This window comes from Strigops habroptila, chromosome Z, assembly GCF_004027225.2.
Source record: "Strigops habroptila isolate Jane chromosome Z, bStrHab1.2.pri, whole genome shotgun sequence".
Classification (NCBI taxonomy): domain Eukaryota; kingdom Metazoa; phylum Chordata; class Aves; order Psittaciformes; family Psittacidae; genus Strigops; species Strigops habroptila.
In genome coordinates this window covers 42,515,031-42,531,373 of record NC_044302.2, presented here as the reverse complement: position 1 = coordinate 42,531,373, position 16,343 = coordinate 42,515,031, and the positions used below count along the sequence as shown (strand labels likewise).

The 16,343-nt window shown below is 48.7% G+C and overlaps 1 protein-coding gene across 1 annotated transcript in view; it reads right to left on the bottom strand.

The window, feature by feature from the left end:
- Positions 1 to 360: 360 nt before the first annotated feature.
- The window catches only part of B4GALT1 (beta-1,4-galactosyltransferase 1), a 27,982-nt gene continuing 11,999 nt past the window's right edge, over positions 361 to 16,343 (bottom strand). The window contains exons 2-6 of the mRNA XM_030469892.1: positions 14,756 to 14,991; positions 7,509 to 7,696; positions 5,990 to 6,112; positions 4,216 to 4,320; positions 361 to 3,640 (exon numbers count right to left, since the gene is read on the bottom strand). Coding sequence (XP_030325752.1) covers positions 3,505 to 3,640; positions 4,216 to 4,320; positions 5,990 to 6,112; positions 7,509 to 7,696; positions 14,756 to 14,991 — 788 coding nt within the window. The 3' untranslated portion in view covers positions 361 to 3,504. The remainder of the gene's footprint in view (positions 3,641 to 4,215; positions 4,321 to 5,989; positions 6,113 to 7,508; positions 7,697 to 14,755; positions 14,992 to 16,343) is intronic.

Sequence of the window (16,343 nt, the reverse complement as noted above, 5' to 3'; positions counted from 1 at the left end):
TGGTAAATGGCCCACCCTATGGTTTTCTGGTGTCACCTGGGGATCCCTGTTTCTCTAACGCCAGTACGAACATTGCAGTGCAGACAGAGACTCACTCAGTGGGGCAGCCAGAGGGGTGGAAAGCTGGAGAAAGCTTAAAAGCTTGGACACTTTTAAGATTTGACTGGACAGGGTGCTGGGACATCTAGTCTAGGTCATGCTTTGCCTAGAAAAGTTGGACCAGATGATCCTTGAGGCCTCTTCCAACCTGGTATTCTATGAAAGTTAATGCAAGGAGGCTAAGGCATGGCCCAGTTCACCCCATCAGCCAGACTCCCACCCAGCCAGAGGGGTAATTCAGCGCAATACGGCCAGACAGCATAACTGAAAATACTTTATTTGACATCAATAGTAAAGTAAGAACATTGGATTATACATCCCTTGATATAGAAATGATAAAATGTAAAAGTAAAACCATCTACAGGAAACCCATAAGCAGTCCAGTAGACAAGTAACATCCCAGGGAAAAGCTGCGTTCCAGGATCCTCCTTCATCCCAACAGTCATCCCAAAGAAACCAAGCATTAGCATTTCCTTTGCAGCTATTTGTTCTGGGTTTCAACTGTTACACACAGTATCACTTTGAGTGTTGCTACCAGTGTGGGAGGGGAAAACCACCACCCACCACAGGCCATGGCCAGAATTCACTTGTGTGCAACCTAAGGGTTTGTAGGAAAGGCCCCTGAAAATCCCAGGGAGAGAAATTTCATGGGCAGGTTGAGTCAAGAGCGTTTCATGAGCTTGATATAGTTTACATGGGGATATCTGGAAATCACGGGTCAGCACCGAAAGGTGAAATGAGTAATGAAAGGCAGCTTCTGCTTTTACATGGCTTGCAGCTTGAGCAGCAGAAGAGAAACTAAGCGACAGTTTCTTCACCTGCTAGCACCTCTCTGCTGAAAATGGTTTTCAGGTTTCCTGGTTTTCCAGTTTCCATTTCTCCCCTCTTTCAAGGCACATGTGTAGAAACCTTTGATTGCAACAGCCAGAAACAAGTGCTCAGACCACCTCCACGATATCCAATGATTTCAGCAAACAGTGGAACAAGTTCTTACACTAACTCTTTTCTAATATTCAGAGAATCCTAAGGCTAGGAAAAAAACCCCAAAACCCAACAAAACCAACCACTCAATTACAACAGGTAGCCCCTTTGCATAGCCTGTTACAGACACCGCCACAGCTGAAGGTCCCAACTCTTCAACTTATAAAAGGCTCAGCACAAACCCGAGGTGCTCTCTGCAGAGACCTAGCATTTTCAGCCATCAGTGAGTTTTGGTGCTGATGTGCCACCTGCGGGAGCAGGGCCCTGCTTCTAAGGCACCTTTGAACAAATAAAACTTGAAGTCCTCATCTGTGTCTCTATTTCTGGTTCAGACTACAGCTATACCGCTGTTTTACAGATAGACATTTGACCTGACATCTGCAATGCATCCTGTTCCTGTACTCCCTTGTACCTGCAAGAGCTGGAGCCTGGCCTGCCAAAAGAGAGTCAGGTTTTTAATGCAATGATAAACACCAGTGAGCAGATCTTGGACATGCGTGCTTTCCTTGGGCTTCGCTCCTGCTCCATGCAACCCACCTTTGCTTGACTCCCAACATGACTGAAGCAGCAAGTCTGGCCAGCAACAGCTTCTAAGCAAAGGGGGTGAACACCTTTTCAAAGCGAGACTGAAAAGGCAGTGGGTGCCTCCCTAGTAATTGAAGTCTCCATGCGTACTATGAGCCTAAGGAGAAACACACTGTCCCCTGTCCCCTGCAGGATCCCACCCCTGCAGCACAGGGTTCAGCAAAACCTTCAGGTCTCAACAAAAATCCAATCCAAACCACTAAAAAAAGAAAAAAAAGATGGAAAAAAAAAAAAAGGCAGTGCTGAAGATGATCCCCAATACAAAGAGTGTCCCTGATTTTAACAGCCTTCAGCACGGGCCAAGGAAGTGCAAATTGCTGTAGTCAGAGCTGGTGGCAGCGTACTCGCCAGCAGGAATTCAGTTCTCGGTTCTGGCTGACAGCTTTAAATCACTGAAAGCAGCTCCCTGGGTGTCAGCACTTGAGGCTTTCACACGGTCACGGGAAGGAAAAGCAGGGTGTCTGACAAAAAACAGTGCTCCAAACGTGCATGAGCCTCAGAGCCTGAGAAAGTCAGAAGGGAGTTTCCTGGTAGAGGACACACATTGCAACAGGCTTAAGGCAAAGAAAGACCAATTGGATGTCAGCCCTGCTGCGAGTATCTCGGCACCGCAGAAGGTTTTATGGACAAATACACAGAGCAAATATAATACATGGCTTATAATAATGACGCACATAAAGAAACTACTAGTTTGAAGATAAAGGAGGCCTTGAATCATATCCTATTATGCTGCACCCTAGTTTAATCTGGTATTAAATATATAGCTTATGATATACAAATTACTTTTAAAAACTTTTAGAAGCTATTAAAATGTTACAACAACAAAAGTAATAAGTGAATTCAAGTTTTATGCATGACCTTGCAAGAAAAAAACTCATTTTAGACAATGTTTAAATGGTAACTTTTTACCTCTGTTAACACGTGTCAGCGGATTTTAAGGCCAGAATTTCATTATGCAATCAAATTATTCCTTCTTTTTTTCAGGGGGAAAAAAAACAATCACCCTCCCACCTGCCCTCCCCAAAAGACCTCAGGCGATGTTGTGGTGAGGCACAAAGTCAGTGTCACATCCAGAAGCAAGGTTATCTAAAGCCAGTGGTTTTTGCAGACGCCATCTGTGTAGCTCCTACCCTATGCAGGGAGCTCACTGGTGAACTCTGGTTCAAGTCATTCAAAGCCTCCTTTGAGACTAGAAGAAACGACATTCAGTGAATCCAGGTTGTTCAACACTTGCTCTGCACACAGAGAAAATGTTTGTTTTGGTCACTATAAGGAAAAAATGTATGGTGTTGTCTCCATTAAAAAACAAAAAAACCCCAAACCAAATCTAATGCAAAGCGTAAACTTGAACAATTTTAGCAGCATTTTACAGTCCTTCATAAAGTAAAACTGGGACTGAATTAAAAGGAATGTTTTCAACAACCTCATTTAAAATACCAAATGTCATGGGCAGTAATTGCTGCTGATGCATCACAGTTGTAATCAGTACAATTTGGGTCCAGCAATTAACTCAACATGGGGAGCACTGCAGCTAACAGATCAGATTCAATGTTTTCTGGCAAAGTAAGTATTTACAACTTCTACGTACAGCTCCTGGACTTACAAAACAACAGAGAGCTAGAAAGTTGTGTAAAGTCAAGTTTGGAATTTAAAAAAACAATAAAAGCACTTGTCCAACCAATTTGGAGACACTTTGGCATGCCAGAAGAGGCCTTTTTTTGTTGTTGCTGTTCATTGCAACTGTTAGAAAACCAGCAGATATAAAGCATCAGTGAGGCCAGACAGGTCCTGGTCCAGGTCCTGGTCCACACAGGCAAGGTCTCTCTCATTTCTGTGATGTTAGCTGTCTGGTGAGCCAATATCCACTGTGATCTTTGTATACAGAGGGTACTTGTCAGTTCTTAAGACCTTATAGGATAGCGTGTTTAACCCATCAGAGCTCATTGTCTCCCTTGTGTGAGCAATTCGGTCGAACCTGCAGAAGGTGGTGGGGAAAACACAAACAAGGAAGGGGTAGGAGAAACAAAGAAAGGAAAAGAAAAAAAACCATTTAAACTACCCAAACTTTGCATGACATTTCTATAGCCTCTCAGGCAGCATCTCCTGTGTTTTAAGTACAACCTGAGTATTATTAGTATGGGTCCCATAAACTCCCAGATTTGGCCAGCCTGAGCAGTGGGCAAAGGCATCTCCATGGGGTCAAATTTTAGCCAGGAAAAAGCAGACAAGCTTTTAAATCACATGGGTCCTTTTCCAGCTCTGCAACAGAGCTCAGGTTTTCTATGCCAAAGACAAGCTGGAATCAATTACTCAGAGCTTAATTTGCTGCATTTAAGGAAAAAAAAGAAAAGAAATATTGGGTAAAAGCTCTGTAGTAAGGTAATAAAGTGGGGAGGGAAAGGGGGCAGCTCACAGAGAGGTCAGCAAGGGAGGAGATGGCCACAGGTTTTCCAAGATGAGGCTTTTTTCCTGGCAAAGAGGAAGTCAAGCAGCTGGAGCAACAAGGGTGGGAGGCACCTCTTCGACATGCTGTGGGACAGGGAGACGCACCTCTCGGGGTTGGGTTCGTTCTTCCGGTCCCGGGAATGCCGAATCATTCTGCACTTCCCAATGATGGCATCTGGACGGGATATCCCCATGCCTTTAAACACCAGCCTGTAAAAAGCAACTGTGTTAACCACAGGCAACAGATGTGGGATGCTCTGCCACTTCTTCCATAAACCACCACGGGGGTTTGCCCTTTTTTTCTAAGGATGTTGCTAGTGCTTTTGCAGGATTGCCAACGCTGAACACAGGGAAAGACAGACCCTTTCCACACAGGCACATCATCATGGGGAAAAGAGATGTCCCCCTGCCAACACCAAGGTTCTCCTAATTCACTGCATGCTCACCTACACCACCAGTGCACTAGAGCCATGTTAATCTTGTTCCAGGCTGAAGGCTGGAATGTGAATGGGAGGCACTTAGTTTTTAACCTATCTATCTAGAAAGGAGCCAGAAGAGCATTCGTTTGGGATGTGAAAGCTGCAGTGCCAGTGGAAACTGAAGTGAATGGTGGTGAAGGAGCACAGGGCAGGGTCATATGGTCAGAGCCACAATAATCCCAGCTGTGACCCACTGGGTGAGGGACAGCCTGCCTTTGTCTGCATGCTCTCAGCACAGCAGGGCACCTGCCGTTCACGGCCACTGATGGATGCCGGAAAAGTACCTGGTTTCTTCACTATGAGGGTGGTGAGGCACTGGCACAGGTTGCCGTTCAAGGCCAGGTTGGATGGGGCTTGGAGCAACCTGGTCTAGTGGAAGGTGTCCCTGCCCATGGTAGGGGGGTTGGAACTAGCTGAGCTTTCAGGTCCCTTCCAACCCAAACCATTCTCTGATTCTTCATCTTTGTGTCTCCCTTTTCATTTCTACATAGCATCATCTGCTCCCCAAAAATAGTGTCACCAAAAGAGAGGACTACCACCTTTCTCTGAATGCCCTGCCCCACTGGAAGGTTGTCTCTCGTTTGGTTTATTAAACAGAAGTGCTGAACCTCAGGAAAGTACAAGCATTTTTAGGAAGACCCTTCTGGAAGTCTGGAAGAGCTTGGAAAGCCCTGAGAAAAGACCATGCAGAGTGGTTTTGCCACGGAGAAACACAAAGACGGCTTCCCAAATCTGAGCTCCCTCAGTTACTTCTCACTCTCAGTGACTGCCCTGGGGACACAAATCCATAAGGTAGCACAACGCCATGTCCATCTTCTGCCCTGGTCTTCAGGCAGGGGTGGTCCCAGCCTGCCCCATGCAAACACCTTCTTCCTCCTCTCTTGCAGTTCTGAGCCTTGCTTGGTTTCCTTCCGGGCAGGAAGCGACGGCTCACAGTGTTCTTTAGAGCCGCCCAACAAACAAAGCTCTCCTGGGAACAAAGGGATCCGCCACCAGGCTGCAGACCCAGGCAAGCCTTGGGCTGCATTGGGTGAAAGTCTTCTCCTTTCACCATGCCCCGAATCCCCTTTCTTCAGCCAGTGCTTGGAAACCCGTAAGCGTGCTGCTCCAACCTGTGCATTGGTGTGGATGCTTGCAAAGCTGTGTGGCAAACAAGTGTCGCATGTGTGGGACAGAGGTGGGATGTTTGTCAGCCGGACCCACCTTGGGAGCTGCAAAATGGGGTGCCAGCACCCAGCAGAAATGCTTTGCTGAGCCACCTCTGTCCCCAGCCCGGAGGGGAGGCTCCTGTGGTCGGGGTGAAAAGACATCGTGCACCCCCTCATTCAGGTGTGAGGAGCAGGTCTGTGCTCATCCCCACCCCAGAAGCACTCCAGGTTCCAAGGAGGGTGTTTATTTACCTGTTATAAATGTCATCATCTTCGCCACCCCAGCCCCAGTAGTTGTTTGGGAACCCATTGATCTTTGTGAACTGCTCTTTGCTCAAGGCAGACACGCCTCCAAAATACTGATTGTAAGGCAACCTGGAAGCAGAGAGAAAAGGACATCAAAGGAGGAGAGGCGCTAGCCAAGGAGCAGCCCGCCCACCCAAAGAGGGCTTGCCCTTCACCCCAGCCTGCGACAAGCCAGCACCCACCACAAGGCAGGAGGAGCTGGTGGGCTCAGTCCCAAATACAGCTGGCAAGTATTCTGCAACTGGCAATGGCCACAGCCTTTCACTAAGAAGTACACAGTCCTCAAAGGACAGCTTGGGGAGAAGCACATCACCTCACCAAAGGACAGATGGGTGACACGCATGCCCTGGGAGCAGCAAGAGCTCAGCAAGGCAATGGAGGTGCCACTGAGCCTTCTCTTCCTGCAGCTCCTGGAGCACCCCAGTGCCCCAAAGGAAAGCTCACAGCCCAAAACTGAGCCAGCAGCATGACCTTGCACATACAAAGCCATCTAGCTCCTGCCCAAAGCAGGGCACAAATCACCAAGGGATCTGCGACTGATGAAATTCAGACCCACAGCACAAGGCGAGGCCTTCAAAGGGATCACCAGGACCTACTGCAGAACTTGCCTCTGCTTCAACAAGCAGAAGAAACTCCCAGGACCTGCATTTCTGCTCTAAGTTTCACCTAGCTGCAAGAAGAAACTGCAGCTGCTGTGGTGCTGGTGACTGTCCTGCTCTGAGCGGAGCTAGCAGGGTCTGGAGAGGGGATGTGCAGGTTTCCTGCCACCAGTACGGGGTATCTTTAGCACTACCAGCCACCACGGGGTCACAACTGGTTTTCACTTTATAGATGAGCTTTTAAACTTCCCACTGGGGATTTGGGGTAGGAAAAGAAAAGGAAAACATAGAAAGGAAAAGCAAGACACATTTTTGTCTACAGCAGCTTGCTGACTGCAAATGTATGCTGAAAGGCATTTCGTTTTGTGCTGCTCTCAGACGTAAGGGCAGTTCCCTCAGTGGCCCAATATCGAACAGCCAAAAATACTTCATTTTGCTCTTAAAATAGCGTCTGGTGCAGTCTTTTTAAAGCCGCACATAATTCTCGCTGTGTGAGTGTCTCACTTTTCAGACTGGGTGGAAACACTAGCTGTCTTCCAGCCTGAAACACAAGAAGGGATACGCAGGCATCTGCAGAACGACGGCCTCTTAGTTTTTCCTTGCTCTGTGTTTCACTTTCCAGAAGTTGTGAATGTTAATAAACCACTTAGCTGCATTTCCCCCTTTCCTCCCCTCCAGCCGAACCGATCGGATCCCATCCCACTCACAGCCACCCGCTCCCTGCAGGAACACGCACGCCAAGACAGGCTTTTGCAAGAGACGTTTTCCCGTGCTTTCATAGAGGGTGAGGATGTGTAACGCTGCGCCTGGCCTGCTAGCCTAACAACAACATGAAGAACGAAATGCCCTTCCAAAAGGCATCTCACCGGAATCCGAATTTATCCATGGATACAGAGAGGTGCCGTGGCTGGCTGTAACATTTGTAAGTGTTCCTGTCATCCATTGGGATGAGGTCTACGTCACTAAACACAAAGCAATCATAGTCATACTCTTTCAGAGCCTCTGTGAATCCTATATTCAGCAGTTTGGCACGGTTAAACTCTTCCTCTCCATCCTAAATTAAAACAAAACAAGAAAAAGCAGTTAAGTGACTTAAACGTAACAGCTGACATCAGCAGTTTCTTACCTGCTGCCAGACACCGGTGTCGCTGCATGGGGCTGGTGTGCCTGTGATGGACTGAGCTCGAGCCTGAGCACTCCCCCCACAGCATCCCATAGGACATCCACAGAAAGCCCACATGGAATGCTGCCCACAGGAGGACAGCATCCAAGCCAGCTGCAAACCGCAGAGGCAGCCGCAGATGGCTGAGGAAAGGCTGGACCCGGCTCAGCTCCTGTTTCTTGATGGGAGGCTCCAAGAGGCAGGTTTGATGCTGAGCAGTTCCCCCATCCCACCCCACACACAGGCATTTCAAGATTGAGGTTTGTGATAATTGGATTAAAGTTCAGTGATTTATGGACCGCTGGGGCAAGCAGCTGGGACTTCCTACAGCAGCTGAGAAAATCAAAGAGAAATGAGCCCCTCTGGAAGATGAAACCCTTGCTGCAGAGAGAAACCTCGGCAGTGCTATAGCTTACTGCCAGGACAAGGACCATGGACCAAAACCTTTCTGCGGCCAGGGTTTCAGCACCCTCCTCCTCAGCTCTGCCACAACAGGGCTGCGGGACTGGCGTGGCCTCTGCTGAGCAGCACATGCCTGACCTGATCCGCAAAGCACCGGGTGGCACCAGGAGCTCCTGCTCCCGTGACAAGCCGTGTGCAGCTGTGCACACATGGGAGCAGGATGCTGCCTGGGCCCTGGAAAGGGCACTGCTGTGACACACAGCCTTGTTTACTGGATGGCAGGACAGTGTGACCTGCTTCCCGCAAGGGCTATGGCTTACACACCAACCACCACCATTTGCAGCGGTGCGCAGCCCCTGCTTTGCTGCTGCTCTGCCAGCCCGAGCACAGCACAACCCACCATCTGTCCTGGGGGCCTCATAGGGAAAATGGAACCAGGAGGGCAGTCACCATGATGGGAAGGACTGAAAAGAGCTGACACCGCAGCAGGGCACGTTTATCCCAGGACAGGCACAGTTAACAAAGGGACCTGTGGAGAGCAGGGCAGGAAAATCTCCACTCTCCTCCCTGAGCAGCAAGGTGCCCAAGAAGAATCAGCTTGGCCTCTCTCAGGCAGACACATTTCAAAAGCACGCGTGGCTTTGAACACAAGTACAGGCTTGCAAATTGCTCAAGTACTCTTGAGAAAACATCATACCCACAAAACCAAGAATACCAGTGGTTGGAGAGTAAGGGTTTCCAACCCAGGACTCAACTTTGCAGCAGCAGCTTCAAACCCAAACCCTGTGCAGGGCAAGAAAGCAGGCAGAAAGAAACTCACAGGACATTGCTGAAGGAGGCTTAAGATTATGCCAGCCTGGAAACCAGGACTGCCAAGTCATTTCTCTTCTACCACATCCCACCTTTCCTCCTCCACATCCTCTGAGCAGTGCTGAGCCAAAGGATCCCACTCCTCCAACTGGGCAAGCCATGCCCATACCCTGTGGTACCCGCACTGGCATGGCACACAAATCAAGGACAGACAAAACACTGTGCCCAAGGAGCAGCAGCTTAAAACATCACCTCCTGACTGGCCTTGGCCGGTTAATAAGTAATCATTTTGGAAACTGTTTAATCCAGACTGGTTAATGGACCTGCGGCTAGAGAGCCAAGGCAGGTTCTTGAAACAGCCACAAATACCTTTCAAATGAAGGTTTTAACATGCAAGTGTCAAACCGAGGTTTTCAAAGCATTCATCACCTGCCTCAGGCATAAATGACTTCACAGGGAGGAGTGAGCTTTCGTGGAGGAGGATCTGAGCAAATTCTCAGCATCCTCACCCGAAACAAAAGGGTTCACACAATTACTAAGGTGGTAAGATGATCACCCATCATGTGTAAGTAAGGGCAGTGAAAACCTGAGCCCAGTAAATGAGGGTGAGTCGAACAAAGAGGCTGGGGAGAGGGAGTGGCTGAGGCTGTGGGATAGGAGGGTTCTCTTCCCCCAGCAAAGGGGGCTGCCCAGCTCTAGCTGCCCAGTGCTCCTCAGGTCCTACAGCACCAAACCCAGCCCTGGCTCCACAGCCACAAGGGTGGCTTTTCCTAGTGCTGGTGCACAACGCAGTGTGCTCACACCTCAAACACCTGATGGGGTCCGCTCTAGAAGACTGTCTTCATTTCATACCATGTGGCTGCTCTTTTCAGAATGAAATTTGAAGGCAAAGGGCACTTCACATCTATGTTATTACAGGCAGAGGCTCAACCACAATTAAACCATGCCTTCAGGTGGCCTCTAACTCCTCCAGGTGACACTGAGGGATTAACAGTGCAATGAGGAGCTTCGATTTTAAACCTCTCCCTGAAAAAACCCAAAGGACAGTGCAGCGACCAGACCAAATGCACCTGGGACCCATCCTGTCCCCTCACCCATCAGAGCCCACACCACGGCCCCATATGTGAAAAGGGACCAGACACACAGCAAACACTTCACATGGGCACTGCACTTCGCATGGGCCCTGCTGCTCTCCTCTCAAATGGACACACAGGTTCACACTGTGGGATTCAAGAGGCTTGGGGAGGGGCAAGAAAAAAGAAATCACAACCAAAAAAAAAAACTCCTTTCTAAGCCATTTTTTAGTAGCTTTACAGTGAGCAGGTAGCTCATGCAGCAAGCCTTGCAATGCTAGTATTAGTTGTGACTCCTCCAATGGCAGGAGGCTGGTTTTCTGTCTCAGGAGGTACGCAGGGCTCTACACCATGTATCGGAGTGAAAGAAGACTGACAAGAGGTTTTGGTCTTTTGGAGAAAGCTCTGTTTCTTTACCTAAGGCAATGTGGAAGCATTGGCGTGCTTGCAGTACCCGAGATTCAGATCTCCCAAAACTCGGAAACATGCTGTAGACTTCCACCTCTGACTGATCCCCAGCTTTTTGAAAGAAAAAAAAAAAGAAACAAAGAAAAAAAAGAAGAAAGAAAGCAGAGAAATCTCCTTTCTGTGCTGCTGTCCCTGCCAGGACAGCACAAGGCACAGTACCAGTCCTTCAGTGAACAGATGAAGCAGAGTTGAAGCAACCTCCAGCCCTTGCCTCTGCTTGGCAGCATTTCATCCCACAGAGGCTCCCTGTTATTTGCCATAAGGAAACGGATTAGTTTGGACTTGCTTAGACAGAGGAGCATCATCCTGAAGAGCGAGACAGTGCACAGGGGACTGCTGCTTTGACAGTGCAGCCAAGCTCGAGACGTAGCATCCATGCTTACTTCCTAGGTTTTCAACCAGAAAAGACACGCTTTTGCTATTTTTTTCCCCTGACAACTTTTTCCCCATGTTCTCTTGTCCTGCAACTTAGCCCATATCTGAGTTCAGCGCTAGTGCCCAGCACCCTTTTGTGGCTCCTTATTTTACTCTCCCTGTCTCACCCAGCGCCCCCAAGTCCAACCTCATTTCCTGGTCCACGAGAGACTGGCTGAAGGGGTACAACCTCCTGCCTCAGTCCTACAGGATCGGACCTAACTCCTTCTCACACCTGGAGACAATCAGCCTGAGCAAAAGAACATCAAGGCTTTTTTACTTCGCATCCCTTACCTTTGCTGAATCTGGTTTGCTCAGCCAGAGACCTTCCAAAGCATGCTACCTTTTTTTAGTGCCAGATAAAACTGAAGTTTCGGAACTGTCATTCAAGCTAAAGGACTTGAAAATTAGCAAGAAGCCATCTGTCCCAATTTTGTCTTGCCTCCCACTTCCATGTAGAAGGCAGCTCTGGGATTCCTCCTGCAGACTGCACAGCACTGCAGAGGACCCGTAGCTGCATCTCTCTCACTTGAATCCTATGCTTTCCAGGTTTCAGGGAGGTAATGGCGAGGATACGTGTTTCTGGCCAGCCAGGAGAGAACCATCACCTCCAAGAGGAGACTGCTTGTTAAGCCAAGGATCTGGCATGACAACCTGAACCACAACGTCCATGTTAAAGTCCGTGCACCAGAAGACATTAGCAGCAGGTAGAAACAGATTTACAGAGTCTTACAGCGGCATGAGGAGACATTTAGGAGAAAGCAGCTGCAGGGGAAACTCGCCTCCCCCACCACTGTGAGGGCAAGCAGGAGCTGAGCACAATTCCCTGCTCTGCCCACATACAGGGTCCTGATACCCCCTGCAAAATAACACGGATCAGTGTGATGGCCCAACCGCTCTGCAGGCACATGCACACACACTCACACCCTGGAAAATTGCTACCAAGGATGCTGCAGGGGCCAGTGGAACACAGCTGAACTGCATGGTTTCCAGGGAATTTGCTAGGCTTCCCCTTTCCCAAACTTCAGTCCGGCTGCATGGGCACCTGCAGCACCACAAATTCACTGCCGCCTTCTTGTTCGGTGCAGTCAAGCTTGCATGGCATTGAGTGGGTGCTACAGAAAGCATGTACAGCCGCAAGTCCTCGTCTGTGAAAAATCCTACAAATGCTACTCCATGTGTCAGGCCTGGGTTTTGCTTGGGGCAAGTGAGGAGGGTGAAGCATAATATATATTTTTCACTGGCTCCTGTTACATTTACAAACATTATCCCCTGACTTCAGCCAAGTCCTGCCCTGAGGCATTCAGGTACGCAAGAACAGCATGGTGGAGACAGGACTTGTGACAGAAACACATTGCGCTGAAAGGAAGAAGTTTGACATTACCAGTGCAGCAGTAGCAGGGCTCAGCGCTCCTCTTTCTTTCTATGAGATGCAGAGCACAGAAGAGCACGTAGGCAGCGTGTAAGAGCCAGATCACCCAGTAAGTCTCCTTGCTTCAGTGATTGCTTTGATATAGACAGGATTAACAAGTAAAGGTAATATTTCCCCACTAGAAGGAAAAATAAAATAAAAAAAAAAGGAGGGCAGATGCAAAGGGAAGGACAGACAAGAAAAAGAGAAAAGCAATTGTCAAGACAGCAGAGAAATAAGACCATTTTCCTACTGCACTTCTGGCAGAATTAATACATTTTCTACAACTCTACATTCAATGTTCCACTCACCCGTGAGAGACACATCCAGTGGGTTTACTACCACTGACCACTCTGCCTCTTCCAGAAATAGCTTGTTAGAGGCATGCAGAAGGAGCATGTTTAATTTACAGATCAGGTAGTCTCACTTGCTAACCTAGATCTAACTGCTTGATGTGTCCAGGGTGTATATACAGCCTGTGTACGGCGTATCACTCTCATTCCCAACTTTGCTGAAGGGATGCATCTGAAAAGAGCATTTGCTCCAGCACTGGAGCACAGGACCAGAGAAGAGGAGGAGCCAGCAACGCAGGGCAATGCAAGCCAGCATGCAGCATCACAGCAGCACTGGGAACTCCAACCGGGCTTTGGACACTGCCTGCCTTTACAGGCATCAGCACAGCTCCATGTAATTGGACCACTCGCTTTCCTTACCCTTGAACACCACTGATGGGGAAACGCCTGCCCCGGCTGCACTGCTGGCTCTTTGCAGTGGAGATGGCCGCTCACCCACAAGCAGTGTTCCCAGACCGTGGTTCTCCACAAAGCCACTGCAGCACCACTGCTGGCATCACACCTTGGCTTCCGAGCCGCGCTCAGGAAAGGGAGGCACACTGCCCTGCCACTGTCAGCCACCTGCACCCAGTGACCGGTGGGGACCATGCGTCAAGCAGCCTCGTGGCACCAGTAGCTTGCACAGGCAAACGTTGCTGTGCAAGGAGATGCAGCCTGAAGGATGAAGGGCTGGGGCTGGCCCTCCGTTGATGGACCACAGCAGCATCAGCTTCTCTGCATTACACAGGAAGGGTCTCCTTACAGGGCTGTTTTAGGGCACAGCGTGCCAGTCCGCATGCTGCAGAAACACCTTGTGTCCTCAGCAATGCAGCCACAAGCACAGCTGGCTGCAGACACCGGAGCAAGTTGGCTGCTGTGCTTGGGAGCTACCACTAATTCCCCACAAATCACTTGTGCCCAGATCTCTAGCACCCTGGAATGAGCAAAGTAAGAGAAACAGTAGCAACTGAGTATTGGTTTCCTCTCTAGAAACAGGTCTCCCCTTACTTTCAATTCTGAGAGGAAATATATCGCTTGGGCGACCACTTTCAGTATTCATGGTGTTTGATATGCACAAACACATCAGCTCGTCCACAGATTTAAGAAGTCACATTTAAAGAATCGTGTTATTTCATACCAGTTTTCACAGAGCTGAGAAAACAGGATATAAATACATATTCAAGAGAGAAACTGCGCTGTGAGATTGTTCGGCTGGCCCTGTTCTGGCCCTCAGAACTGCGTCTGCCCTTTCACGCTGCAGCCTATGCAAATGCCTACACATTTTAAGCTTCTCCAAGCGTGAACAACACCCAATTATTTAACCACCATTATGGTATAAATTAAGATAGCTTATTTGGAATGAAACATGCCTTTTTCTTTTCTTAGCTAGGTCTAAGGCCATCAGATATTGAGGAAAAAAAAGCAACAAACAAACAAAAAAGCCCCTTGTTTCTTTTCTGTTCTACTCACCTGAAGATCACTCACCCGACTCCGCTGCCACAGCTTTTCTTTCTTCATCCTGACACTTCATGCACTATTACTAACGTGAACAGAAGTTGCTCAAGAAAGTGAAATCCTACGGCTTTATGGCACACCCAATGCCAAATTATGCATTAATGCTACCATGTCACCTTAAAGATCTCTGTATGCAGCTCCTCCAGCAGCTGGGAAAATGGACCATTTGGAAAGAGGTAGCAGATTGTTAGATTGGGTTGTGCTGTTAGGGATTTTCTCCCTCCTCACCAAGTGGTTTCTTTAAGTAGAAGCTCTTTAGAGTGAATTGTGCCTGACCGGAAGAGGGGACCTCAGATTTTCCATCAAAATCATCAAAGCAAAATTACTCGAATCGCTCAGGTTAATTTCTTTTTTTTTTTTTTTAAATGGTGCTACAGCCTTTATTTATTTATTTTCTAAAGTAACCTTATCCCTGCCTGCCACACCACTGCTGTTCAGGACAAAGCAACCACTCCTCTGTTTCAGAAGGCACAGACACTGTTAATCATAGCAGTATAAAGCCCTGTCTATGCCTTGAGCATCTTACCTGGTTGATAACATACACTCCATAATCTAGTTGTTGCCTTTGGAGAATTGGGTGCAGGTAGTAGAGCCAGTACTTCAAGTGCTCCTCTCGGTTCCTGAACGGTATGATTATTGCTACTTTCTGAAGTGCTACACAGTCCTTTGGAGCAAAACGACCTCCTGCTTTGACCTCTGGGTTTAGTCTCGCCACTTCGTCCAGGTTCACGGGCCGGGAGAACTCCACACGTAGCGCACCAACTGGAAGGGAGGCACAGCACAAAGCGACTTAGCACACACGTTCTGCTTCTCTGAGCCCACATTCTTTACACGTTTGCTTTTCTGTTGTGTTTTGGTTTTTAAACACAGAGGGCTGGATCCAAGCAAAATCCCAGCAGTGCACAGAGATGCTGAAGCTCGGACCAGCTGTACACCACCATTCAGAGCAAACCTGCAAGTGCTGTAGCCTCTCAATATCAGACCCCAGCCAAGTCACTGACACCAACTGAGTCATAGAATCATAGAACGGTTTGGGTTGGAAAGGACCTTAAGATCATCTAGTTCCAACCCCCCTGCCATGGACAGGGATGCCTCACACTAGACCATGTCACCCAAGGCTCTGTCCAACCTGGGCTTGAACACGGTCAGGGACAGAGCATTTAACACTTCTTTGGGCAACCTGTTCCAGTGCCTCACCACCCTCACAGTAAAGAACTTCTTCCTTACATCTAACCTGAACTTCTCCTGTCTAAGTTTGAACCCTTTACCTCTTTTTCTATCACTACAATCCTATCTGCTTGGCAAACCAGCAGCGGTGCTACCACTGGCATGTGTGCCATAAAACCAGCCTACAGAAAAGTGCTACCCTCTGTGCTCTCACCCATCTCTTACAGCGCTGCTTACAGAGATGAGCATGTCACACACAGTCCTGCTCTCCTACCAACGCAATTACTTATGCCAAGGCTCACCACATGCAAAGTGAACAAAACCCCCGTTCTTGTTTTTTCTTTCTCCCCTACTTCCAGTGTTCTGTAGGCATGCCCGTTATTTATTAGAAGTCCTGCATTAGAACTGCTATAAAAAGCATATCTAGATTTGCATGGTGGTTGGCAATTCCTGCGCACGGTTTCAACAGCGGCAGGTTTTGAAATCAACAAAATAATCTGTGCCAAAACTGTGTGTAAAACTGAGAAGCCCCCCTGGCACCACAGAGAGGACAGCAGCCTCTGAGCTAGCTGTTCAAGGCCGAGCTCAGCGAGAAAGGGCAGCGACAGCCCCAGGCACTGATACAGCCAAGGAGACCTACTTTGCAAGACTTTGGCTCATGTGTCTGCACAAGCGCTCATCGCTTGCCAGGGCTTCTCTGCTCTGCCACGTGGCTCTGCAGCACTGTTGATCACAGCCCTTTTGTGGATGCCCCCTCTTAACATCCAGGCTGTCCTTTCTGTGGTATCTGCTTCCAGCACCTCCAGCCCTGGTGAATAGGCTGGCTGCAAAACGCCAGTGAGTGTGGTAGTGAGCTGCAGAAGGACCTCTCTTGCTGTCACGTCCTGCTCCCAGCAATGGTGAGCTAACATACTGGGCTTTGCAGGCAAACTCAGCTCCCACTGAAG